This window comes from Numenius arquata, chromosome 8, assembly GCF_964106895.1.
Source record: "Numenius arquata chromosome 8, bNumArq3.hap1.1, whole genome shotgun sequence".
NCBI classification, from domain to species: Eukaryota; Metazoa; Chordata; class Aves; order Charadriiformes; family Scolopacidae; genus Numenius; species Numenius arquata.
Genome location: NC_133583.1, coordinates 10,855,149 through 10,881,385, shown reverse-complemented (window position 1 = coordinate 10,881,385; position 26,237 = coordinate 10,855,149). Strand labels below are relative to the sequence as shown.

Sequence of the window (26,237 nt, the reverse complement as noted above, 5' to 3'; positions counted from 1 at the left end):
TGTCTTGGTGGTTTGTTTTACTGTGGTGTTGCTCATTAACAATGTACACAATGTCCTGGCTGCTATAGAAATGTGGTCCTGTCCTGGAGAACTTCCAATATAGCATGATAGGAAAGAGTTGTGCAGGAGTGTGGTTAAACATGTCTTTTTCTGAGGTTACAAGAGTTAGTTATCAGCTTCAATGTCTAAAGCACCTTCTGTCACAGAATAGATAGGACCTTCCTCCTTTAGTTATGTCCCTGGGTTGATGAATCTGTGCTTTGGACTGTTTATTCAGCAAGTTTGATACAAGTCCTGGGCTTTTGAAGGGAATCTTTCTCCAGTACCAGCCAGCAGTCTTTGGGAAAGCTCCCAAGAACTTTGCTTGCAGTATTCCAGCTTCTCCTGAAGATGCACTGCCTGTTATCTTGATGTGGAGATGATCAAGTAAAGTCTCTGATACTCTTGCAGGCCTCTTTTCTGTTGATGTTTCTGCAAATGTCGTGTGTTGGCTCTTTGTGTCTAGCTCTTTGCTTTCTGTGGTTATTCATATTCTCTTTGCCTACCTCTCATAGTAAAAGTGCTATTGAAGGATTTTGATGAGTGTTACTCTTCACTCCCAGTTTATAAGGAGTTATAACAGCTTTTCCTCTCTTGCAGAGTGTTTACCATGCCTCTGGGAACGTTCCTCCTTCCTGTTCTCTGTTTCTTGGGAGCAGCAATTCCACGGGGGCTGCAGTATGTCACATTTTCACGCAACGCTACGAAATTCCTCCACTTGTCTATGGACTTGGAATCCGGGACCATTTACTTGGGGGCCACCAACTTTCTCTTTCAGCTGACATCTGACCTGCTGCTGAAGAACGTGGTTCAGACTGGGCCAGTTCTGGACAGTAAAGATTGCCTCCCCCCGGTCTCAAAGCTGGAGTGCCCTCAGGCGCACCACACCGACAATCACAACAAGCTGCTGCTGGTGAACGCCGTGCAGAAGGAGCTCATTGTGTGTGGCAGTGTGCACCAGGGGATCTGCGAGAAGAGGAGCCTCACGTCCATCGACCACGTCCTCTTCCGACCAGAGAGCCCTGGTGACACTCAGTATGTTGCTGCCAATGATCCCAATATCACCACTGTGGGACTCATAGCCTACTCCAAGGATGAGGTCCCCTTGCTGTTCGTGGGACGAGGGTACACTAGCCGAGGAGTTGGAGGAGGGATTCCTCCCATCACTACCCGGAATCTCAGGGCCCACGGAGGGGATGTTCAAGCAACAGATTCTCACTCCATTTTCTCCTATGAAGAAACAGCAAAATTGGCTGTGGGCCGGCTCTCCGAGTACAACCACCATTTCATTAAATCCTTCACTTATCGCTCGAGTGTCTATTTCCTATTCTACCGTCGGGACCTCAAGTCTCAGTCACGTGAGTACAAGACTTACATCTCACGAATCTGCCTGGATGACTCTCATTATTACTCCTACGTGGAGTTACCTCTGCTCTGCCAGAGCAAAACCAATACGTACAGCCTCCTGCAAGCAGCCTATGTCACCTGGCCGGGAAAGGACCTGGCCCAGGGACAGCTGGACACCAAGGGAGAAGTGCTGTTTGCAGCCTTCTCTGCCTGGCAGGCTTCTTCTGGCAAACTGAGCGAGGAGTCTGCGCTCTGTGTCTATGCGATGGAGGAGGTAGATCGCCTGACCAACTGGACTAGGGATGTTTGCTACATGAGAGATGGGAAGTCAGAAGAAGGGACAGAAGTGGCGTATATTGAATACGATGTCAGTTCCAACTGTGTCCAGCTGCCAGCGGTAAGTGGCTTTGCACCTTTGCCAGGCTAAAGAATAGCCTGCAGCATGTTCTTGTGTTGCTTTGTGTTCCTGAAGTCAGCCTGTTTCCTACAGATGGGTGTTGAAATCTGCTTGGGTTGAATACCTCTGGGCTCAGGCTGTTTCTTTGCTGCTGCAGCAATGCGATGCAAGAACTGTTGCATCCTGTTCAAGTACAGTCTGTGTCATTGCTGCTGCAGCTCTCTGCCCCACATGGGCAGGTTTCTTTGACGAGGGAGATGGTCTGTGTGTGGCGATGGGGAGAGCATCTGGTGTGACCTTGCCCTGAGACCTGTCTCATGGCAATACCAGGCAAGAGCACTGAAGCTGCAGTTCGGGTTGTTCTTTATCAGTATCTTCATCTCCTGGTCTGCACTTGCAGGGAAGGAGGGGAGTATGTGTGTGTGCACCTGTATGTTGGGAAAGGAGCGTGCTGGGCGTGCTGGGTCCCTGTTGCATATGGTGAGGTGCACCTCACCACAACTGCCTGCAAGGGCACCCGGGAACAAAAAAGAACATGACAAAAAACAAGCGTCAACAAAGTCCTGATTTTGTATTAGTCCTGTGATATTTTGTGCCCAAGGAAGACCTTCTCCTGACCTGGTGGTTCTTTGTCTCCAGAGCTGCTAGAGGTGATAATTCTTTAAATTCTATGGCAAAGGCATGATGGGATATTGCAGGATAAAAATGTGAAGTGGCTGTGACCTGAATCCTTGCGGTCTGTCAGCCATGCTGGCTGGTGCTGTGATCCCGGGGACAGTGACATGAACACAGAGGAGTGGTGTTCTCCTTGGGGTGGTACTGGATGCAGTGTCCGGCATGAGGCTCTGTGGTTGCAAGTAGCCTGTTTTCACCCAGGGCGTTGCTAGTCCTTAGCAGAACAGCTTGTTATCTTGTGTCTTCCCTCTACAGAACAGACTGTCCGGATAATTGCCTCTTCCCAGCCTTGTGCTACAAAGAACGAAGTGGTACCACAGAGCTTTGGAAGTCACGGAGTTTGGATGTGTGGTCCAAAACCAGTTTTAAAATTATGGTTTTCCTTTCAGTAGCTAAAGCTGACTGTAGAATGCTTGTGGGACAAGGAAAGAGCAGACTTGGAGCAGGACGAATGTAAGGTCAGGAGGAGGACATAAGAGTTGGGAAGCAAGAGGCTGCCCAGCTTGATGTCCTGCTTTCACTCTATTTCTTAGTCGTGCCCCATGCGTCCTTTGCGGAGCCACGTGGAAGGAATTGTCACAGGTGATTTTTAGGGCAGCTTGGGGGAGTTAAATGTCAAACTGGTGTAAGTACTTCAGAAATATCCTTCATTCAAAATGGTGTTGAGTCCCCCTGTACCATTTGATCCAGTGGGGAAGTGGGTACACAGGGCGGGAGAAAAAGGCCAGTCTTCGCCATGTGATTCCCAGCGCATGATCCCAGGGTCCCAGCTGCACGGATCGGCACTGGTGGGCTGACTAAAGTATGGCATCTTATTAACAAGTGTGTCCAATGATATGTGAATGTCCTAACAAACTTTATCCTTCACCATTCAGTACACGGTAGCGGTTGTCGTTAAGATTGTGTCTAACAACACGTAAGGGTCGGTGCCAGCTCCAGCCTGCTCCATTCAGTGCTGGGTGGAAGCAGCTGTCAATGAACATTTTATGCAGGAGGAGTTTTAACTCCGTTTCAATGGTGGCAGCTTGTGCTGGATGTAAGGATAAAGCTAATTAATTTCACATTTTTCTGCCTCCAAACCAGCCTGTGCACAAGGTATGCCCTTTTCCCTAGTTAGCACTGCCTCCTATTTTTAGCCCATCAGGGGAGGCTAAAATTGGCTATTACAGTTCAGTACAGTGTCTTCAACTGGGGGGAAAAAAAAAAAAGCTTGTTTTTATAAGAATTTCAGAACCAGTTCATTTGTTCTGGTTTGCTGGAGATCCATTAGCCTTGAGATGCAGGAGACGATGTACGTGCTGTTAGTGACTTGATAATTGGAAGTGTGAAACATGTTTCTGCAAGGCTTGGGAAGGCTACATATCTTCTGTGGGTGTAGTTTTCGAGGTGTGTAACTTGTCCTTTTGCACCGAGCTTTGTCCTCTTCATGCAGAGATATAGATTTGTCTTATTGCTGCTTCTCACCTGTGTAATGTAGGAAGCGCACATCGGAATTCACGGCAGCAGCTTCATCTGAACTTACTGCATCACACGGGATGATCCCTGAAGTGTATTTTCTGCTACGTTGCCAAGATGCTATTCACCGAAAACAATTCAAACAGCTTCCATGTAAATTTAAATAAGCACTTTGTACAATTACCATGGTCTTAATCCTGTAGAATGGAGCAAGTTTCAGCTCTTGGCTGTGATTAACTGCGCTGCAGACAATCCCTGCGAGGCTGTGGGGCGGCTGTGCCGGTGCCGGGGGAGCTCGCACAGGTCACGTTGGTTTATGGTAGATAAACGTTGTGTGTGTGAAGTGACTTGCCTGTGGCATCGCATTGAGGTAACAGTAGCGCTGAGCACAAATGGGGTACAACTATTTCTGACTTTTATGCTTTTTTTTTTTTTTTTTTAAAGCAAACTTTGAAAAATTGGCCTCAGTAGTGATGTTATTAGGCTCCAGCATTTGTCTGAATCGATACAAAGGTTGCAAAAGATAGCTAGAACCTCATTGAAAAAAAAACACTTGATGCTTTTGAGTATGGAAATCTGGCTGTGACTCACTTCCTAATAAATCTTACAGGAACTGGACAACTGGAGAAATAGAAATCTAAGTTACAAGAAGGTGGTTGGAAGAAGTTTAAGAATCAAGCGACAAAGCTGATAAGAAAAATATGTCTGTCACTAAAAATGAATGACAGCTTAGAGGATGGTAAAATCTAACACCCATTGAAAGTTGTAACCTCCTCTGAGGCTTTAAGTCAGAGCCTTACGCCTAGCGCACAGAAAATGAGTTTAATTAGTATTTGAAAAGAAAACAATAAAGCATCAGAATGAAATTCGAGGAGAGGCTGAGGGAACTAGGGTTATTCAGCCTGGAGAAAAGGAGGCTGAGGGGGGACCTTACTGCTCTCTACAACTACCTGAAAGGAGGCTGTAGAGAGGCAGGGGTCGGTCTCTTCTCCCAAGTCACGGGCGACAGGACTAGAGGAAACGGCCTCAAGTTGCACCAGGGGAGGTTCAGGCGGGATATTAGGAAAAATTTTTTCACTGAAAGGGTTATCAGACATTGGAATGGGCTGCCCGGGGAGGTGGTTGAGGCACCATCCCTGGAAGTGTTCAAAAGACAGGTTGACGTGGTGCTGGGACACGTGGTTTAGTGATGGTGTTGCATTTTGTTGTTTTGTGGGTGTTTATTTTTGTCAGTTAGGTTGATGGTTGGACAAGATGATCTTGAAGGTCCCTTCCAACCTAGAAGATTCCGTGATTCTGTGAAAGGAGCGCTAGTCTAGCTGGCGTGGTTTATTACGTGGAACCGCTGTGTCGAGCTTTGCTTGCCTGCTACAACAGCAATACATTTGAGAACAGAGGTCAGCAAGTTAAATATATTTTACCGTGGGAGTTCCATAGACTTTGTCAAAAGCTCCTGATCATTTTTAGTTTCTCCAGGAAGCAGTCAAGTATAAAACAAACAAACAAAACCAACCAACAACAAAGAACTCCAGAGAAATGGGAGGTGGGGGGGTGGAGGGGAAAGGGTCAGGTTTTCTATGGGGTCGGTGAGGGGAGATGAGCGGATGCCTCAAGAATGTCACGTTGTGCCGTTATCACTCATCTCCGGCAGGGGCGGCTCCGTTGCCTGGTGCCGGATGGTACCGCGCAGCTCAGTGCTGCCAAATGCAAAGCCACGGACATCAGACAGGAGGGATACGTAACCCTGCTCACAAGGAGTCTAAATTCAACCACGTTGCCCGAGGCGAGAGAGGGAGCTGGAGTCAGCGAGGACTGCGCAGTTAATGCCTCTGCTCCACACACAGCTTCATAAGAGTAATTAGTAAAGGGCTGGAGAGGAGGAGGGGTGAAAATGTTACCCGTAAGGGATTCCATGATGAAAATCATTAGTTTACACATACCACATTGTTTGAAGACAAGCCTCTAATCGATTAAAAAATGGTGTTTGTAATAATAATTGTTGGGTGAACAAGCCTGCATTCAGTCTCCAAAAGGATACTGTAAAATTAAAGTAGAAGCAGAATGAGGTGTCAAGAAAGACATAAAGCAATGGAGGAACTATCCTAGACAGGACTGAGTTTGTTACTTAGGAAAAAGATGAATCATAATGGAATATCTCCTCTCTATACATACAAATAGTAAGTTGGCAGCTTTTACTCTCTTTCCTTTTGAATTCAGTAAGTGAAGGTTTGGTAGGACAGGGAGGGATCTGACTGGAACAGAAGGGTGACTGTTTTGCACAGTGCTGTGGAGTTAATTTTCAGAAGTCTCAGAAGAATTGAAGCAGTGTGCAGAGATGACTCTTTTTTTGACTTTTTTGTGGGTCTCTCGTTGTGTGTGCTCTATGATTTCTATATGTAGTTAGTGAGCTCTTTGGAGCAGGTTGTGCTCCACCCTGTGTTTATGTGTCTGACGCTTTGGGATTCTACTTCAGGCTTACAATTTGTAGGTGATACAGCAAAACCATGCTCGTGTTGTATCACAACGCATACAACAAACTCATGGTTGTTGAACCATGCTTGTGACCAGGTAATTTTACAGTGGAAGCAGAAATTCACATCTTCCTGTTTTGTTCAGAAAAATACAATGAATCTTCCCCAAAGCTGTATCATGGCAGTGTATGGCCAGTAATATTTTTTGGAGAACTTTAGAATTTAGTAGAGTTTTGATGCATTCATTACTGATGCTGAATGGACTTCGCTGAAATGTCTGCAGGGTTCTGTGGAGGTACAAACAGCCAACATACCTAAACTAATTAATAAAAACTGGGTTTGTTTTTTTTTAATTCTCAGTCAAAAAGCTTAGAGGGGTTCAAAGCTGAATTCACTGCTGGGGCACCTGTTTAAGGAATTGGGATGGAAGGGGATGGTGGGAAGTATTAAAGGTGCTAGTGTTACTTGTATCCGTGTTTTTGTACTGATTTCCCTGTTCTTTCCTCTCCCCAAAAAAGGATACCCTGTATGCGTACCCCTGTGGCTCTGACCACACTCCCAGCCCCATGGCCAGCCGGGTACCCTTGGAAGCAGCCCCCCTCCTGGAGAAAACAGAGGCCCGTCTGACAGCTGTGGCAGTGAATGTGGAAGATGGCCACACCATTGCTTTTCTGGGAGACAGCAGAGGGAGACTGCACAAGGTATGATCTGGATGTGACAGGAAGCAAAGAAGATAAAGCTGATCGGGGGGGAGGGGAAAAAAGCAAAGGGGAAAAAAGCAAAGGGGAAAAAAGGCAATTTCTCTTGTCCCTTGGGAAGTCAGGTTCCTACTAAAGATCAGTACCATCAGATGGTCTCTTCTCACACTCTGTTGAGAATGTGAATGCCCCAAGCAGTGGTCATGTTGGCTTTGGTTACATCTGCACTGAGCCAGCTACGTGGTTTCTGCAGGTATTGCTAGCCATATGCTTCCTGTGGCTGAAGTTGCTGCATCGAGATTTTGGTTGGGAGGTTGAAATCCTCATATACAGCGGTGGTTCCAACTTGTTCCTGGTGTAGGATGGGTGTCCCCAACTCCTGCTGTGATACTTTGCCTGCATACAACTGTGACTCTCTTGCAGGTGTATTTAGGAGCAATGGGAGCTGCACATATATACTCTTCTTTGGCTATCCAGTTAAACAGCATGGTGAGTGGAGACCTGCTGTTTGACCAGTTGCAGGAGCACCTTTTCGTCATGACCCAGTCAATGGTAAGAGCAATAAAATCCCTTCCACACAAGAGTTGAAAGTGTTTGAGGTCCAGACAAACTACTGACAGGAGTGGGTGAGACAGAGAAACTGTGTGTACAGTTCAGCCTGTGCTGGGCAGCAGCTGCTGCCGGTCTGGCTTAGAGGAGTGGGGACTGGCCTTTCACAAAAGCTGGAGGAAGTGTGGCGGAAGTCTCGTTACCCCAAACTGTGGCCTGTTTCATGTGCGTTTCCATAAGTCAGGCTGTATCAACAGCGATGGAGGAATGTGAACTGCAGGCTACAAAAGGCTGCTCTGTTGGCATGAAGACAAGGGACTGTAAATTCCCGGGTTCCTCTGTGTTGAGCATCTCCATCTGAGCAGAAGAATGTGAGCCTTCTGGGCTCAGAAGTAATATGACCTATCTCGGTTTTGCAGAAGATTAAAAAGAGAAAAGGGAGGTTTTGTGTCATTAAAACTGTGGTACTTCTCCTGTTTTCAATCAGTTAAAAGATTAACTGTTCTTCTGTAGGCATGTAACCTACAAAAAGCAGACATGGGTGGGAAATGTCTTCAGATAGCAGAGGTGCACTCTGACCGGGTATATAATAACAGTCTTGCAGACAAAATCAAGCTGTACAAGGAACTATGCGAGGCACCTTTCCCTCTTCTCCTTTTCTGTAATTCTGTTTGTGCCCAACGTCAGTTGGAGAAGAAGAGGCATTTAGTGATGCCTCAGGCTCTTGGGGTATTGGTGTCTGCTGTGTAGGAAATCCAGCTGGAAAGAAAAGGATCCTCCTAGCAAAGGAAAAGCAGCACTTGAGTTACTCTGAAGGAAAGAACAAACAAAAAATGAGAATATGCTGGAAAACCACTGCTTCCCATCATCCCCCCACCCACCCCAGCACACTTTGAGATACTCAGAAATTTTGTAACACTTCAAAGGAGGAGTTGAAATCTGCGAGTGGAAGAAGATTAGGGAAATCTGAAATATATCCTTAACAGTAATTGTTCTGTCAATAAAAAAATGCAAATTATATCGTGCAGTTAGCAAAAGTAATAGGTTGGGGATTAGAAGTTGATATTTCAAAGTAACTGTCAGTGTAGTAACTGAAGTGTAGAAGCGGATTAGAGAGAGGGCGAGAGGCTGAAATCAGCAAGGATAGAAAGTTAAAGCAGAAGTATTTTGCAAGTAAAACTTGCCCCCAGATGGCAGAAGGTTTTTCTTCCACATTGATCAAAGCTTCTTGGTCTGCTTTCAGTCAGGATGATAGTCCTGCCAGACAGAGTTGGGCAATAGGGCGTTCAGAGGCCTCAGCTGGAGCTGCTGTCTCCAGCTTCAGTCACCCACATGTCAAGAGAGATGATGTCCCATGACAGAGTCCAGACAAGCAAAAGTGAATAGTATTTGATCTGTTATTTTTTTGATCTATTTTGTTAAAATATAGTTTTATCACTAAATAAAGTCTCCTTATTGCAAAATGCCTCACAGATAACCCATTAATAGCAATACACTTTCCTTGCCTCAGTGCCATCTGATGTTTAGATGTCCTTCGCCAATATGTGAAATGGCCATTCGGGTAGGCTCTGGTAACTTGTTCCTTTTTTTTCTGTAATTTTATGCAATATTGGGGATTAAGAAGTTTCAGTGAGTACGCAGATGATGAGACTCACTACCTAGGCAGAAGAAGCCATAGACCTGGGGCCCATGTTGTGCGTGCTGTGGTTTCACTGATTTCTTTCTCTGACAGGTGGCAAAGGTTCCCATTCTGGAATGTTCCCTGTATTCGGACTGTGAATCCTGTCTGGCGCTGAAAGATCCTTACTGTGGCTGGTGTGTTCTTCAAGGACGGTAAGATAGATCCCTGGTCACCTGCAAGGATTTTGGAGGGATAGTGCTCAGGGATTATTTCCACTTACTGTCTTCCTTATGTCTGTGTGTCTGGATTTATTTTAATTTTAGTTCCTTTATGGGATATTCTCTCTAATTTACCACTCCTCTGTCTGCCTTCCTAAGACACCACCAGCAGTCACCGTTGCACATAAGGGTATCTTTCCATTGCTTTTTGGGTCTTTGGATGTTCCTGTCCAGTGGATTTCAGCCTGGTTTTAGTCTGACTGCAGCTCAAACTGCCTCATTTCAAATGTAGAGAAACATTATGTATCTCTTTTTCTGGAGTCACTCTCTTATTTAGGACTCTCTTTCACTTCTTGCTCCCCTACTGATGTTGATTAATGAGGTGTGGTTTATTCCAGCATGTTTGTCGTCTTGTTGGCTCTGTCTCCCTATAGAATGCCATAGGAACTAGTTCATGACCCTTGAAGCCCACAAACTGCCTATCATCCATCTATATTTTGGCAACAGTTCATCCTATCATTGAAAGTGGTGGGAGGCTGGGACTTCCATGGCTTGTGTAGCAGCTTCTCCAAGGCTCTAGCAAACCTTCAGACAGCCAGTGTTGGCTTGGAAGCCGCACGTGTCCTGCTGGAGCTGCACAGATCTCTCATAGGGCTTCTCGCTATTTCCCTGCAGGTGCAGCCGTCGCTCTGAGTGCTTGCGATCCAGGTTGAGTGAGCAGTGGCTCTGGAGCTTTAACTCTACACAGCAGTGTCTGTCCGTCCAGTCACTAACTCCAGCCAATATTAGCAGAGAGGAAAAGAGAAATGTGAGTGGTGATGATCTTCTGATGAAGCTCACGCATGTATAAAGTCTTCTGCAAACTTTGAGGAGTTACAAGTCTTCCTGTTGCTTTCAGTGGGGTACTGAATCACTGAGCTTTCAAGCACATGTTGTCTCCCTCACATAAGGGACTCATCTCCTGGTACAGCCAAGCTGTTAATTTAATTGTTTTTTCCCATAAAACTAAATGTCCTTTCCTGCTAAGAGTTACTGGGTGGTCTGGAATATTTGATGGCTGCTTGGGCGGGGTCCCTGCTTGGCTTTGTATCTATAAGGTGCCCATGTCTGTGGCTTCACAGTGTTTATGACTCTTGCTGTCAGGAAGATCTGAAAGGAGCTACACAAAATTATGGCCACAGTCTGGCACTGGAGAGCTGGCAGAAAAGCTAAGAAGGTGCTGCAGTGTTTTGAAGTCTGTCCATGGTGTCAGGAGGTGGCAAGAACCTGTCTTTTGCTAGAGACTTGAGGAAAGAGGGAAGTTGCCAATTGCTTGGTGGTTGCCAGGTTCAGTTTGGGAATGGCAAGAGATGGTGAAGGGAACAGTCAGTCCTAGGGAGCATTATAGGAAAATGAGTGCATATGCAGACAAGTACTTTGTGGGGCTCTCACTTTGAAAAAATAAACCCAGAAAATAAAGAAGAATGTGTTAAAGGGCAAATTATTTACTGGATATTATTGAATTGGTAGATATTCCTGGCTATCTCGGACTTACCTTCTCTGCGTGAGGAAGAATTTTACTCGTGTTACTTTGAAGATTATGAAAGCCCGGCAGTTCTGACAGAGTCAGGAATCATGTGTCCTTCTCCAGATCCCAGCCAAGCACCAGCTTTGCCAAAAGGAGCAGGTCAGTGAAATGCTTTAAATGGAGCACGATAGCTCTGATAACATTGTTGGGAGAAAGTATGTTGTAGGTCCGTCAGATTGCCAGGATTAACAGCCATGAATGTATGTGGTGTCAGCAGGTGTTCACTTCAATCTGTCATAATATCTGTTTGCTTTCTACTTGTGTGTCGCACACATCCTGTGCTATTTTGGGCAGTTGCCAAATTCCAATGCCAAATTCTGGTATTTGGAAAGGAGATCCTGCTTGAAGGGTTGTAATGCAAATCTGAATATGATCTGAAATGCAGTCTAGAGTGGTGGCTGGTTTGGCAGCTTTGTCATAAGTCTGGATAGAGAACTATCTTAAATGCTGCTTTATTATTTAAACCAAACAAAATGTAAACCTTCTCAAAATCCACATAGTAGTGGGAGAAGGAAGTACATGTAAGAAAAAGCAAGAAGAGACCCACAGTCCTTAAAGTTAGAAGTGAATCTGCAATGCAGCATAACCTCAGAAAATACATAGTCAGCATTCTATTACTGTGAATAATAACTGGCTGAGTATTGCTAATTGGCTGCTCTAAAGAATCTGGGAAGTTCTCGGTTTATAGTCGTTGCATAGGATTTTACCTGGCTGGTCAGGGTGAGCTCTGATGAGCTGATCTCTTCAAAGCGCTTGTTCATCTGAAGTAAAAGGCAGGTGCCGGTTGGGAAGCATTCCACACGATTCACCTAAATGGCTAAACAGATTTTCCATGCAAGTATGCAGCTGGCTAATAGGTCTGAAGCAATCTCCATGGACATAACATGACAGCAGAACCCAGCTAACACACTCATTCAATCTCAACCGCTGTCATTTTCAGCATTATTTACAATATTATTATATCTGTTGGCTTTCACGCAGCTTTAGTCTGGAACAAACCAACCAGTCTCCATTCAGGGTGGTCAGGCACAGAGGGAAAGGGCTTTGTGCACTGCAACTACAGGCAGCGTGGGCAGGATTGGCTTCCCTGTTTAGTTTTGCAATTGTAGGCCTGAATTTAAGCACAGTTGTGAAAAAAATCAGTGTAGATAAAGCCACATCTAGTTCTAATTATTCCAGGCTTCACATATCCTTATTGACTCCTTTGTAAGTCAGCCTTGCTTTTATTTCAAGACTCCGTAGATGCTTTACCGATGTTATTTTCATATTGCGTCTCTGAGGCTTAACAAGTTGCTTCTGTTCTCTAGCCTAAACTTGCTCATAGATGGTTTGTGTCCGTTTGATCTATTTGTGTTGTCCTTTTGCTTCCACAGCTCTTCTCCCACTCAATGAACTATGGCCAGGCATTCTTAGCACAGAGTTTTGTCGTGTGAACTGTGCCAACTTTTTCTTCGTGTTCTTTTGTTACTCAGACTTCCTCTCTTCTTCACTCTATTACTAGCCCTTCTTTGCATGGCTTCCATGCTCTGCTAAGATGAATTTGAAGCTGGTAACCAGAATCATACACCGTTTTATAAATGAGGTCACATCAGGGCCTTGGATACCAGCACTTACCTGGTCCTACTTATAATACTTTTCCCAGCTTACTAAAATTATTTACCTTTTTTTCAGTTTTGTTTTAAAGGTTGCATACCAGCTCATCTGTCACTTTAAGCTGCTGAGCTCCAAGTTGATAGCAGAAACTCCTGCTCTCAATTTGCAAGTGCTCGACCTCATCTTCTGTACTGTCGAACTGCTTTATTGGCAGTCATGGGAAATAACGGCCTTTTTGGAGGAAGGAACGTTTATAAATGTGGTGTCATAACCCTGAAATCCTGAGAGGTGTTAGCCGTTCTACCACTGCCAAATGCAATCACTTCTATGACAGTGGTGGCAGTTGACAGTACTGCAGTGACTCCTGCTTCCAGCTGCATGTGATACCCTTATTTCCTCCTAATCGTAGGTTTTCATACACACCTCATCATCAGCTATTTTACTAGCATACTGCTTCACTTGTCATCCTATCAGGAACCAAGCTTAGGCCTGACTGATCCTTCACCAGACAAGTTAATTGTTTTGTTGTGAATAGAGCTTGCTTGCAAGAAGAGGCTTGAATTCTGTGAGAGGAACAATGGACAAGCTGCTTCTTACTCATTTTTATAGCAAACTGTCTTGGAAAAGTGGCAGGTCCTGCAGTTGAGCAGAGCATGCAATATGTTCCTATTATTTGGAGAACTAATACCCAACTGTAGGATTGGGGGCATTTGTCTGGAACAAGATTAATTAGCTGTTTTAGTAGTCATATGCAAAATAGCACGAGCCTGAAGGAGGTATCAGCTGCAGTAAGTTTTGACCATCTCTGCAGCTGTTTGGTCTATCAGAAAGCAGTGATAGTCTCTTCCCAAAGAGAATTGGGCTACCCTGAGGCTTGTAGTTGATGTGAGACCTGGATTTAAACCAGTTAAACCTTCAGTCATTGCAAGTGAGATTACAAGTCTTGTAAACCTCTTCACTGACTCACTTCTTAGTCTGGACATAGAACAAAGCTCTCAAGGTGAAGGCAATGTGTGAAGGGCATGTCAGTTCTAAGGGTTTGGTTTTCCTTTGGATGACGAAGGAAGACAATCAGCTTTGAGCCTGGAATGTTACGTCTTCCTCTAATACAGAGACGACAGTGGAATTAAAGCAGATAAAGATGGAGGAATCTTCAGTCTAGTCTTCTTTCCCATGGGTTGGCAAGAGCTGTCATAAACTACTCCTGACAAACTTGTCCGACCTGTTTTTAGTGTCCATAGGATAATCCAGTGATTGAGATGCTAGAAGCATGGAAGGGAATCTGTCTCCAGGTTTGAGAGTGTCTTTCCAAAGGCATGCTGTGTTTCTTAACAGTATGGCAGACTTACAGTGGCTCCATTTCTAAGAAATTTTTATTTTCATTTTCAGATCATGTCACCATAAAGCTCGTAGTGCGTTTCCATGACATCTTCATTGCTTCTGTGGACTTCTCTTTCTATGACTGTGCTGCAGTGGCCCTGCTGTGGAAATCGGCACCGTGAGCACCTGCTTTTTCTTGTCTGTAGTTATAGAGCGAGTGGCTGTCCCTTCCTGGGTTGTCTTAGCAGCTGCTTTTCTATCATTGTTCCAGGTGCCAGAAGTGTGTGAGCAGTCTCTGGGGATGTAACTGGTGCATCCAGCAGCACCTCTGCACCCACAAAGCAGCCTGCGAGGAAGGGACCATTATCTACAATGAAAGGGTGAGTCTCCTGCTTGGTCCTGTGTGCTCTAACAACCTCAGTGAGTTGCAGTGAGTCAGATCCCTTCTCAGGTAAAAATAGCAGCTGCCAGTCACATCAAGGAAGGAGGTGAGCTGTTGGAGCAAAGCCTCCCCTTGCTGCGACACAGGGCTCTGTGTCCCTGGTGTTACAAGGCCTTGCTAGGTTTCTGGGGAAGTGCCATCAGGTGAATCAGGTCACCCTTCTCCTGGGGTTATCCGGCCTGTGTTTTCAAAGCAAGAGACAAGAGCAAGCTGGCAGGGAGACTGTGAGTAGGAAGGTGGAACAGATTCCTGGTTTGTGGCAGCCACAGGTGACCGTGCAGTTTTGTGGGGGATGAAGGCAGGCAGCCCTCCCTCTGAGTGGAGGTGAGTGCAGGCATCTGTGGGAAGAGGGAATGTTGCTGATCTTCTGCACTGTGAGCGTTCCTCAGCCCTGTCCCAAGACAAGGTGGCATGAGATCTAGCTCATTGAAATCCAGAGGGTGAAGCAGCCTCTTGTGAACGCTGCTACGGGAAGTAATATGGAGTGTTTTTCTGCTTGAGTTTTATTCTGTTTCGTTTTTCTCTCTTCTCACCCCACCATGTTTTTTTTTCTCTAGGCCCAGATCCCAACCTCAAATGTGTTTCCTTCTTCAGCAGCTCCTCTCACCAAGTCCTCTACCACAGCCCCAACCGCGACCACAAAACCCATCACTCCCCCCATGCCTGTGGTACCGAGCACTGTGCCCCCCACAGAGCCCAACCACGTCACGCTCTCCGCAGCCTCAGATGTGACAACTGAGCCTACAGAAATCCTCAGCTATACATACCTGACTCTCTCAACTGAAGCAGCCTCTCTCCAGGCCGTCACAGAATCTCCTCTACCACCACCAGCAGACAAACCTGCTGTCACTGTGCTAGAGACAACTTCTCCGGCTGCATCTGTCTTCACCAGCCCATCCAAAAACGTGGATCATGCAGCATTGCCCACTGAAGGGCCAGCCACTGCCCAGGAGCCAGGGCACACCAACCCACCCACCACCCTAGTGGGTAGCCCTCTGCACACCTTTGCTGCAGCAGTAACACCTTCCCCTCATGTCACCAGTTTCAAGTGGCCTCCAAGCCCTTTTCCTACCGCAGAGGCACTGACATCTGCCAGACCAACTCCCCAAACCCCCAGCCAGGTACCAGGGGACCCTGCTGCCTCTGATGACTCTCCCAGATTGCTGAGAACTGAGTTACCTGCTTCAGAGCTCCCACCGTCAGCTCCCCCAGACTGGCTACTGGAGGAAGGCACTGAGCTCCAGGACACAGAGGACTGGATGGATTTGCTGCAGGCTGAGAATGACACATCGCCCTTCTCTGCTTCTACTCTTCTGTCGGGTGATGGTGATTCTTCAGAGAGGGATGTCCCTGACTTTCCCAGGATCCTCCACCCTGACCTTGACTATCAGTATGATGCCCCTGAGTTTTGGGAGGAGGTAAGTTGCTGGGCTTTGGAATTCACAGTCCAAGGCTGTAACATTTGAAGCATACAGATTGCTGGTCTAGTATTTCAGCACACAGGAGAGGCTGTGCCCTCTGAGAGTAGAAGCTGCCTGCCATAATGTGCAGAGTGAGAAGCAGCCGCCTGAGGAAGAAAAATGTGTGCGAGGTTCTCAGGTCTTGTAGAAATGCTGCTCGCCTGAAGGTGGCAGCTGCTGTGGTGTCCAGCATATTCACAGCTTTCTGCTCTTCAACTCTTTGGGCTCTTGCATTGCTTCCTTGTAACTTTGTGGTAAAGAAGCACAGCCATGTCTTCATTCAGGCAGGGCTTGTTTCTCTGTTGGCATGTTTGGCTTTGATTCCCTGTATCAGAGCCATGGAGTTCTCTTTGTCTAAAGACCTGCGTTTGTTTTCAGAATGAAGAGCTTATCTGGGGTCCAGATGCGTGTCCCTGTGTGCAGGGAATCCAGGGATCTTCACTGTTTCCAGTCAATGTGGCAAGGAAGATAACCCTGCTGGGAAAGAACTTCCACCTCTATCAGGTAGTCAGCCAATGCCATCAGCATTGAGAAACTGTATTAATCCAGAGCACTGTTTGGGCAACCTGTCCACTGGACTGCTAAAGATACGTGTAAAACACAGTTGTGGCTCTGCCTAGGTTTCCCCTGTTTGCAGAAACACCCAGAAAAATGACCTACTTCTGTGAATAAAGAATTATATATCTGGATTTATTGGTGGGTAGAAAGTTGCTCAGAGAAAGGGGAGTACAGGTGTGCACCAACCAGCTGGAGAAGATCCGCAAGCATTTGGATTAGGTGGCACCTGTGCAACTCTGTAGATGGTAGTTCCCGGAATTACTTCCTGCTGAATCTCTGCTGATTGTTTGTGTCTCCATAAGCTAAAGATAAGTCATCTGTTCCCTTTCCTTTCTGGCACGCTCATGTTAATGTGGCTATTCCTGTCGTACCTGAAACTTCTTCAATGGCAAAAACCACCCTTGAGAGCTATGTTTCTTGGGTGTGCCTCTGATAAAAATTCTCTTTGCTTCTCAAGACAGAAGACTGATTTAGTAACCTTTTACGAACAACCACCTCAGAACATGCAGCCCACAGACTAATTGTTACTTTATACATTAAACCTGATAAACTGCACTGCTCAGAGAAGCAGAGCTAGTTACAGATGCATATCCATCTTTTTTACATGAAGTGTCTAAGAAATTCAGTGGAAGATTTACACGAGAGAGAGAGAGAGGGAGAGAGAAGAAAAATACACTTAGTGGTTTTTGAGGTGCACTGCCCTAATCTGTGTACTCCACTCTTCATTTCCAAGCTAGTGTTTCACAGACACATACAGGCTTACCTTCACAGTCCCACTGTTTTTTCTTTAATGCCTCCTCCCATGCTGAGTTCTCCCCGCACTGACACACACATGCTCCCTTCTAGGTGTTTTGTTTTGTGTTGGTTTACCTTTCACACATGGAGGCAGTGACAGCATAGAAAGCCCTTGAATATAGCATAAAGTTGGCATAAGGAAGGGCATGAGAGGAGCTCACTGCTTGCACAGTAAGTGGCTTGGTGAAAGGCTACTGCATTGGAGAGGCGGGAGCGCTCTGTCGTGTAGCAGGAAGCTCCGTGTAGTTGAGAAATGGTGCCGTGTGGATCTTCTCTGCAGGACCAGCAGTGGGACTATGAGTGTGTCCTGAATTTGGAGGGGAGAACAGTGGTGATGGATGCTTACGTGGAAGGAGAAGAAACAAACCAGTCCCTCTGTTATATCACCTGCCAGATGAACCAGGTGAGTGCTTGGAATACGATGCCATTTCAGAATTCACACTCAGCAAAACAGCAGGCTGGAAGGCAAGCTCTTTGGGGAAAAGAGTATATTTTTCAAAAATATTTGTAGAATATTTGGCACTATGGGGCCCTCATCTGTGATGCTACTGCCTGGCGGTACTGGTATCTTCCGCTTGCACAAGGATTGTGTTGCTGCATTTGCTGTAGTACAGGATGGTGCTTGTCTCTGAATCACCACTGATTGTAACCTGCCAGGACAGTGCCACTTCTGCTTTATCTTGAGGGACTCTTTTTCATGGTTCTCTGGATCGTGACTTCTTCCAGAGACTTCTTCCATCGTGTGATGGTGGGTCTTTTGTGAAAAGAAAAATTATATTAATGTTTTGTTCTTAGTGGTAGAAGCTGGCCTGTGGATTGTAAGATTAACAGGCAAAATTAAAACAGCCATGTATGTTTCTGGATGGTGTGTGCATTTTACTTAAGGCAAGATTTGCAAGCAGAGGCAATACTTTTAGTTCACAAACTCATATAGTTAAGGGAGAGAAACAACACAGGTTCTTGTGCATATGAGCGTTGCAGACCAACTGTAATCCTACATCATCACCTCTACTGAAACTGCAGAATTGCCAGCTTGAGCAGTTTTCTGAGCAGGTGGCTTGTTGATAGGAATTAGCCATTTAGCAATTCAGTTGGGAAGTTAGACGAGTGTTGTTGTGACCACACATTTGTTTTCAATGTCCGTCCTATTGAACCAATGCATCCTGCTCTTTCTAGAGCAGAATTGCGACTGCGTGAACCAGTGAGGACAGGCCTGTGCTGCCACTGCCCCAGATAACACTGTCTTGTCTGCATTCTCAGGAAGCTCTGTATAGGCTGTATGTGCCGGTGTGGTCTACAGGATGGATGCTGATGCTTTTTGCCTCTTCAGCTGGCCTATTTGTGGCTCTATTAAGTCCTTTGTCTTGATGGTCTTTGTCTTTGCAGTACAGTTACACAGCGCCTCAACTCGAATTCAACGCTGTGGTGTTTGTGCAGAGGCAGCGACACCTTCGAGTGGACAGTGCTGCAGACCTTCACGGTAAGAGTGCAACACCCCCCCCAGTAGAAATACAGCAGATGAGGTGGAAGAAAATTGAGAAATCCTCAAATGAGGCTTTTTGCATCTGTAGTAGTCCTGTCACAGGGAAACTAAGGAAAACAGCCTCATTTCTGTTGCTTGTCACAGCGGAGAGAAGAGGAAAGGGTTCTGTGCAAGATGCCAAGTTGTTGGATTATTCTGTGCTCTAGGTGATGTTTGCAGATGCCTCTGAGTTTTTCTCCTTCACAGTGACTTTTTACAACTGCTCTGTGGGACACAGTGACTGTAGCCGCTGCCAAACAGCTGATTCAAAGTACAACTGTGTGTGGTGTGGAGGTGACAACCCCAGCTGTATCTTCAGGGGCTCCTGCAAGGAAGAGATAGAAGACCTGTGTCCGGCACCTCTCATTCACTCTGTGAGTAACTTGCTCACTAGTATTCTGCACCTGGGGCAAGGAGGGCTCCATTCTCCAGTTGAAATCTAAGGGCTGTGAACTCAGAGTGCGAACAGTGCAGCTCAATAATACATTGGCCATCTGAAGAGCAAGTTAGTCCTATTCTACTGTGATCCCGCGGTGTTGTGAGGATGCTAGACTTTTGTGCTGGGCTTTCAGTTTGCTGATAGAGAACAGGGGGGAAAGATGTACTTGTATCTCATGCAAGCTGAAGCTGGCACGCCAGAAGGAGCAGAATCATTCAGGAGCTGGGAAAGGGTCCACGGATTGGATCCTCCAAGTGCCCCGAGCCAGACCCTGAAACAGGTTGGCCCAGCTGAGCCTGGGGCAAAGGAGGGCAAAGCCCAATGATAACAGCACAGCAAGGATGGGAAAAGCATGACAGGTTACTGGAATTAATTATATTTGTCTGTTTATTTTAAATGTTTCTTGCTAACTGCCACATGACAAGTGTCTGTAGCCATGTGTCCCTTTTGCTGTCAGCTTGTCCTCCCTCCGGTGGCACACAACATCCATGTGCTGCATCTTGTCTGAGTTTATCTTGGATGCTGCTCAGGGACAGAGCTTTGACGTTTGTGCAGCATGCAATTCATTGTCGTACTGCTGCTGAGGGGGGAATGGTGCTTGCTGCTTCAATACTCATAACATGTATTGGCTTGTGCACTCCCACCCTTCAGCAGAAATGCCCTGTGGCATGGTCAGCATGTTGATGAGAAGGCAAAGCAGGGCAGTCCTTGCCTTAGAAGTCTATAATGGATTATCACCTCTGGGGAGGGACTGCTGGCAACAGTGAGGTATGGGAAAGAAGGCTCCTACTGGTGTGTTCTTCTGATGAGAGTGCAACCTGGTACTAGTCCAAGCCAGTAAAAGGAATCCATAGCAGTGACCCGACCAGGCAGTTTGTAATGGGGCAGTTGAAGGGCCCTGTGCTGTAGATCAGTTGCCAAACTGCAGAGGATACTGTGACATTTACACATGCGCGGATGTCTTTGCAGGTGTACCCCCTGTCTGGACCAGTGGAAGGTGGCACTAGAATCACCATCACTGGCTCAAACCTCGGGCAGAAACATCAAGACATTGCAGAAACTGTCACTGTTGCAGGAATTCCCTGTGCCGTAGATGCTCAAGAGTATGAGATCTCTAGCAGGTAGAGTATCTGTGAAACCTCCTCCCAGAGGCAGGTGCTGGCTTTTCCCCTGGCTGCTGACACCAGCCTGAGATGTCATTGCCTTTGCTGTAGCAGGTATTGAGCCTTGCCCATTCCCCAGGGAGTGCCCCGGAGTAAGGTCGCTGTCTGATTAGTTACTCAGGCAGTGGCCTTAGAGAGATAAGGTGGTGTACAAGGCGATGGCCAAACAGTGCTGCTGTAGACCGACCATGCTGCCAGTACAGACCCCGCAGGCCAGTTAGATCAGGGAGTCACAGGCTCGGAACCATGCAGTTTCATGGGTGTCTCTCCCAGCCACAGCGTGATTTCAAAAAAAGCAAAGGACATGGCTTGTGCAAGTGTCACTGCTAGGAAAATAGAAAATCTCCTGACCACATTAACACCGGCTGAGGATGGGAATGTGTGGTTGGAGGTACAGCACAGATTCTTGCCTCTGCTTAAGTGGGCACACCCCTAGACTTGTCATTCTTCACTTGCCAGTCAAACTTCCACCTCCCAGAACAAACCCAATGAAACGACCCTCTCTAGCAGGAACAGACCAGGGAGTCCTGGTGGGCCCTGTGCCACTCTTCTGGTGGCTAGGAGTGCCTGGCAGGTCACACAATGCTTGTCAAAGTAGTGTCTAGGAGGAGGATGAGAAGCAGAAAGACGTGTCCTGCTGAATCCTGCTAATATAAGTGATAGAGAACTGGAGAGCTGGTGTGTCTGGCCAGGGCAGGACCATATAAGAAGGCAGTGTAACTGGGTGTTGAGAGGTGTCACCCAGCTAGGAAGCAAGGAGAAAGGAATATTGGTGAGGTTGGGCTGTGACAGGGCAGGTAGGTGGGAGCCATGGACAAGGGAGGGAGAGGAGCCAAGCGACCATCAGGAGAAGAGGAGAGCAATTGTGAGTAACCTCTCATCAGAGTTATTGCAAACCCATTTTTCCATTCTATGGTAGCAGTAGTTGTAGCACCCTTCCCCCTGGGAGCCAGGTAAGATCTTGCTGGGAAATGGCCTGCTGTGTTGAGCAGTGTTGTCCTGTCTGTGCACCTTGTTTGTCTGGATCCATCTGCTTTCTGTTTTCATCCTAGAATTAGAGCATAATCTTTCTGGAGTTAACACAACACTGTCTTTGTTCTGTATCTGTAAATCACCTGGCATCACAGGGTCCTGGCTTGGGACTGCACTGCCTGAGTTCAAATTCCTGAGCCTTTTTGGTTGAGGGGATATAGCTGTGAACCTGGAACCCACTCCTGAGCAAGGCCCAGATGAAATGAATCTCATGCTGTGTAGGAAGGCTGGGAAGTGCCCTGCAGAGCAGTTTTTCTGATAGCAAATCCAGTGCTGTAACATGGGATTCCTTGCTGCCCTGTTCTAAGTACTTTTCACCTTGTCAGCATCTCCCATACCAAATTATGGCTGGAAAAAGGGCTGGGAAGAATGGATGGTGCAGAGCAGGGGAACTGGCTGGTCCCAGAGGTCACTGGCTGAGTTTTCTTCTGCATCAGACACAGTGCTGATGTGTGGATTGACCACTGTCAGCCTGGGGTCACTCCAGATGTGACTGATTTGATAGGGTCTGGACAATAGCAGAGTTCTTGGACTCTTCATGTTCCTGCAGTACAGTGGGCTTCATCCTATCTGCCCCAGAAAGAATAATCTTGGATGAGATGAGCCTGTTTAGAACCACCCCTTGCTTTTTCCTGCTGCACCTGCTCCGGCTCTTAAAGGTGTTTCTCAATGTTCGGTTGTATATTCCAAGCATGTGATAAGGCTGAAAGAAGGGAGCTGTGGTTGCTAGATGGTTTTAGGCCATGATGCAATGCATACAGCTGATCTGCTCTTCCACGATGTGACACTGTTCTTGGATTGCCCTGCAGTATCGTATGCGTCACTGGCGGGAGTTGGACAGAGAGATCTGGGCACATCGTGGTGGAAGTGCCTGGAGGAGGACGTGGAGTTTCTGGGCATATTTTCACTTATCAGGTAACGTAACTATTGCTTCTTTAATACCCCTCCCTGTTCTTTCAGTAGCTAAATGGCTGTCTATTGCATGAACTTAGAAGACTCTACCAGGCACTTGTCGCTGGCATTTTTATCTGATTTTTCTGGTCTTTGTGTTGTGTGGTGGTTTTGGGAGTTTCTTTTGGTTTTGGGGGTTGGGTTTTTTTTTCCTTTCCCCCCCTTCAGAGTGTAAGAATAGCTGTACTGAGTAATACTAAAGATTCTATAGTCTAGTGATTTTTTTTAATTATTATTATTTTTTTTAACAATGGTAACTATTAAATGCTTAAAGAAAGAGGAAAAATGCAGTACTCTTGAATGGGCAGGAGCTATTTTGTACACATAACTGTGTACATGTGGTTGGGTTGGTTTTTTGCTGTAGTTTCCCTGCTCCTCCTCACTTCATGCATTTATCAGCAGTGACTTACTTGTGCCATTCTGCCTGGTTCCTCTAAATTTTGCTGCAGTTCCTCAGTGGTACTAAGTTTTTGTTACTCTGAATAATTTACCAAATTTCATTTCCCCTTTCCAGGTCACCTACAGTATGTTTAACAGCACAGGTCTCAACACAAATTCTTAGGGCTCCCTGCTGGTAATCTCCTCATCTACTAGACAGACAATTTATTTGCTACCTTGTTTTTCCTAACCTGAGTTATTAATCCAGTTACTGATCTGAACAATCCCTTTGAACTGTTAATCCTAGGGTTTGTGCGTGAGGCTCACAGCTCTGTGCTGTTTGCAGCATCCATCTGCCTTTTGCAGTCTGTGGAAAGGCTGGTCCCCGATTCGTGGTTCTTGCTGGTGTGATTGATCCCTCCTCTGTTGTCTCTGCTCTGTAAGGTAGCTGCTGGAGCCTAGCTGAGGCCTGCCCCTGATTGGGATCTATAGTTTCTATTCTCAGAGCACTGGAAGTCACTGAACATGTTCTGCTGTTTTCTTTCCTTACCTTATCTTTTAAGGTCCTTGTCATTCACCTGGCTTTATACTTTTTTTTTTTTACTTTTTTTTTTCTTCTCCTCATTCTAGAACCCAGAGCTGAAATCCATTGTTCCAACTCAGGGCCCCAAAGCAGGAGGAACTTGCCTTACCCTTCTGGGCTCAAAGCTGCTGACTGGGCATCCTAATGAGATCAGTGTCCTGCTTGGAGACCTCCCTTGCCACATGTAAGATCAGAGCCTGCCAATGTGCTGGCTGTACGCTGCCCTGAGTCCCTCCCAGAGCCCTGCAGGGCGTGATGCTGCCCGGCTCAGCCCTTGGCACAGGCTGTTGGAGCTCTGCTCTCCTCTGTGTGCCAGGATATCCTCCCCTTGAGGGTTGTGGCAGCAACCTCGACCATCTTACATTCCTGCCCACAATCCCTGAATGTGAACAGTGCTCCATGGCCTCTGTTCTGCCTGTCTCTTGACAGGACTATACCCCATCCTGACAGTTCTGCTTTTGCTGATGGGGAACTGCAGCTGGCTCCTGAAGAGTAACACTAAGAGTTGCTTGTTCTCTTGCAACCTGGGACAGGTACACCTGACAGCACTGCTGGTGAGAAGGTGCACATGCCTTGGTAGCACACTTCCAGTCTCTTCAGTCTGGACAGTGGCAGTACCTTTTTGTCCATGTGCTGCTCACTGACAACTGCCCAGAGATCATTGCTTGCTTAGATAAAGCACAAGACCTTTCAGCATTAAATTTAGGAAAATAACAGAAGAGGTTTTGAGCCTGTCTGCAAAAAGAAAGGCATAGTACAATAAAATCTGTCTCTGCAATGGGTGTGTTAATCTCCTTTCCTCTCTTCTATCTCTTCAAGCCTCTCTGAGATGACGGAGGATCAGCTGGCATGCCAGACAAGTCCCAGCAACGTGTCTGCAGAACTCCCAGTCACTATCAAATATGGGGATCAAGAGCGGAGACTGGAAGGATCCCTCTTCAGATATACTCTGGATCCCAACATCACGTTTGCAGAGCCACCTAAAAGCTTCCTCAGGTAGAAAGACCGAGTGCACCTTCCCCAGGGCTGTGTGCTGAGGCAGGTACTGCAGCACCAATGGTATCTGAGTTGCGCTTTGGAGTAAAGTCAGGCTAGTAGGAATGAGCATAAGCAGAATGGTGAGAGCATGGGCAAGACACAGCTAATGAATGAGGTAATGGTGGTGAGATCAGCTATTTTTCTCTTTCAGTGGAGGGAGAGTGCTCAGAGTTCATGGATACAACTTGGATGTTGTGCAGAAACCAAAGATCCGAGTTACAGTTTCTCCATCTGAACGCCGGCGCCGAGGACTGGGACGAAGGCGCAGAATCATCCCAGACACCGAGTGCCCCGAGGATGCTCTGTGCAGCGTCCAGCAGGTAGCACAGCAAAGTTCTCAGTGGAGCTGAGGGTGCATAAGGGGTGATGTGTTGCTCTGGAAAGGTGGACTTTCTGTCCCTAGGGCTTTTCCCCCAACTTGCTGTTACCTGCTTGGATTGTACCAACAGTCTTGGCTAAATGGAAATGTTCTCTGCCAGACTGAGAGGTTAAGCCGTTTCACAGACATTTCCATGGAGTTGGGTCTGCCTGTGCTTAGAGAGGTGCAGGACTTGTGGGGCAGAAACAGCAGGGCAGCAGTGAGCAGACAAAGAAATCTACAGCTGAGCTAGAGAGCTCGTGTGGCTCAGCGTGTCCGTGCTCCACACTCTTCCTTTTGCATAGTTCAGTTCATCTCTGTAGCCCCTGAGCTCTCTTTCACTCTGAGACACAAACTCAGGTAGAGTTGAGTGAAACTACCAGTTCCACTAAAATTTTCTGCTCTCCTGCTGCCAGCATCCTGGGATGGGTCTCTGCAGAGGTATTGATGTGATCATCAAGGTCACAGAGCATGCAGCAGAATTTGCAGAGGTAGAGGATGTTTGGCAGCCAAAGTACAAGAAGGGTTTGCGTTATTAGTGTAAATGATGGAGGGCTTCCTGTACAGAAGCTGCGAGAATATGCTCCTGATGCACATGCATCAATAACAGCTGGTTTTACCCAAGTTCTTAGGAAGGCATTTGTGGCTGTAGACAGGGAAAAAAAATTCACTCTAATGCTTTCACCAAGTGTATAAAATGTATCCAACCGGATGAAGGACCACTTCTTTCACAGAAGCATTCAGGCTAGGAAATCAGCCTTGCATTGAAGGTCTTTGGTCCTGTTCTGTCAGAGCAGGGAGATCTAAAGCTGATGCCTCCACGGAATTTGCTGCTGGGGGAATGTCAGAGCTGATTCCCACTGCTGAGACCTTGGCAGGGGGGTTGGCTAGATGTGATTCTGTGATTCTGTAGTGCTATGGAAACTTTCTTTAGAGGAACATGGGGAATTCCTCAGATACTGGATTTTTTTTTCCCTCTACCATTAAGCAGAGTTCTTCTGGCATTGCTCCAGGTGAGAGGAATGCAGACTGGCCCTGCATTGCTCAGGGTTGGGAAGTATTCCAAAGCTGCAGAGAAGCACTAATGTTTCACTACTGACACTTTTTTTTGCCTTTCACATTTAGTTTGAAGAACCATGTCTCGTTAACTCCTCCTACCTGATCCTGTGCAAAACTCCAGCCATTAACCTGCTGTTGCGGAGTGTCCATATCAAACTGGAATTTATTCTGGATAACCTCAGCTTTGATTTCAACTCATTGCATCCCATGCCTTTCTCTTATGAAGTCAACCCCATCCTAAAACCATTGAATGCGGAAGACCCTGCCAAACCGTATCGTCACAAGCCAGGAAGCGTCATCTCTGTGGAGGTAACACAAAAAACTAGCTGGGAATAATATTCTTCAGACAAAGCTGTTTCTAACCTGAGTGTTTTAAATTGGTCTTATGCAGCAGCCAAGTTTTTAAAGCATTTGACAGGTTTACAAGCTGCCACATCACATCTACTTTGGCCTATGAGAAATAGTATGTAAGAAGAGGGAAAAGAGTGCATCAAAAAAGCCTCTTGAGC

The 26,237-nt window shown here is 46.5% G+C and overlaps 1 protein-coding gene across 1 annotated transcript in view; it reads left to right on the top strand.

Annotated features, from left to right (window-relative positions):
* Positions 1-649: 649 nt before the first annotated feature.
* Positions 650-26,237, top strand: part of PLXNB1 (plexin B1) — a 38,493-nt gene continuing 12,905 nt past the window's right edge. The window contains exons 1-19 of the mRNA XM_074151200.1: positions 650-1,783; positions 6,903-7,085; positions 7,506-7,634; positions 9,364-9,464; positions 10,146-10,278; positions 10,980-11,136; positions 14,020-14,128; positions 14,222-14,330; positions 14,950-15,810; positions 16,231-16,356; positions 17,486-17,608; positions 18,592-18,685; positions 18,935-19,101; positions 20,136-20,287; positions 22,171-22,276; positions 23,321-23,457; positions 24,093-24,269; positions 24,463-24,631; positions 25,795-26,037. Of these exons, the coding sequence (XP_074007301.1) occupies positions 650-1,783; positions 6,903-7,085; positions 7,506-7,634; positions 9,364-9,464; positions 10,146-10,278; positions 10,980-11,136; positions 14,020-14,128; positions 14,222-14,330; positions 14,950-15,810; positions 16,231-16,356; positions 17,486-17,608; positions 18,592-18,685; positions 18,935-19,101; positions 20,136-20,287; positions 22,171-22,276; positions 23,321-23,457; positions 24,093-24,269; positions 24,463-24,631; positions 25,795-26,037 (4,410 nt within the window). The remainder of the gene's footprint in view (positions 1,784-6,902; positions 7,086-7,505; positions 7,635-9,363; positions 9,465-10,145; positions 10,279-10,979; positions 11,137-14,019; positions 14,129-14,221; positions 14,331-14,949; positions 15,811-16,230; positions 16,357-17,485; positions 17,609-18,591; positions 18,686-18,934; positions 19,102-20,135; positions 20,288-22,170; positions 22,277-23,320; positions 23,458-24,092; positions 24,270-24,462; positions 24,632-25,794; positions 26,038-26,237) is intronic.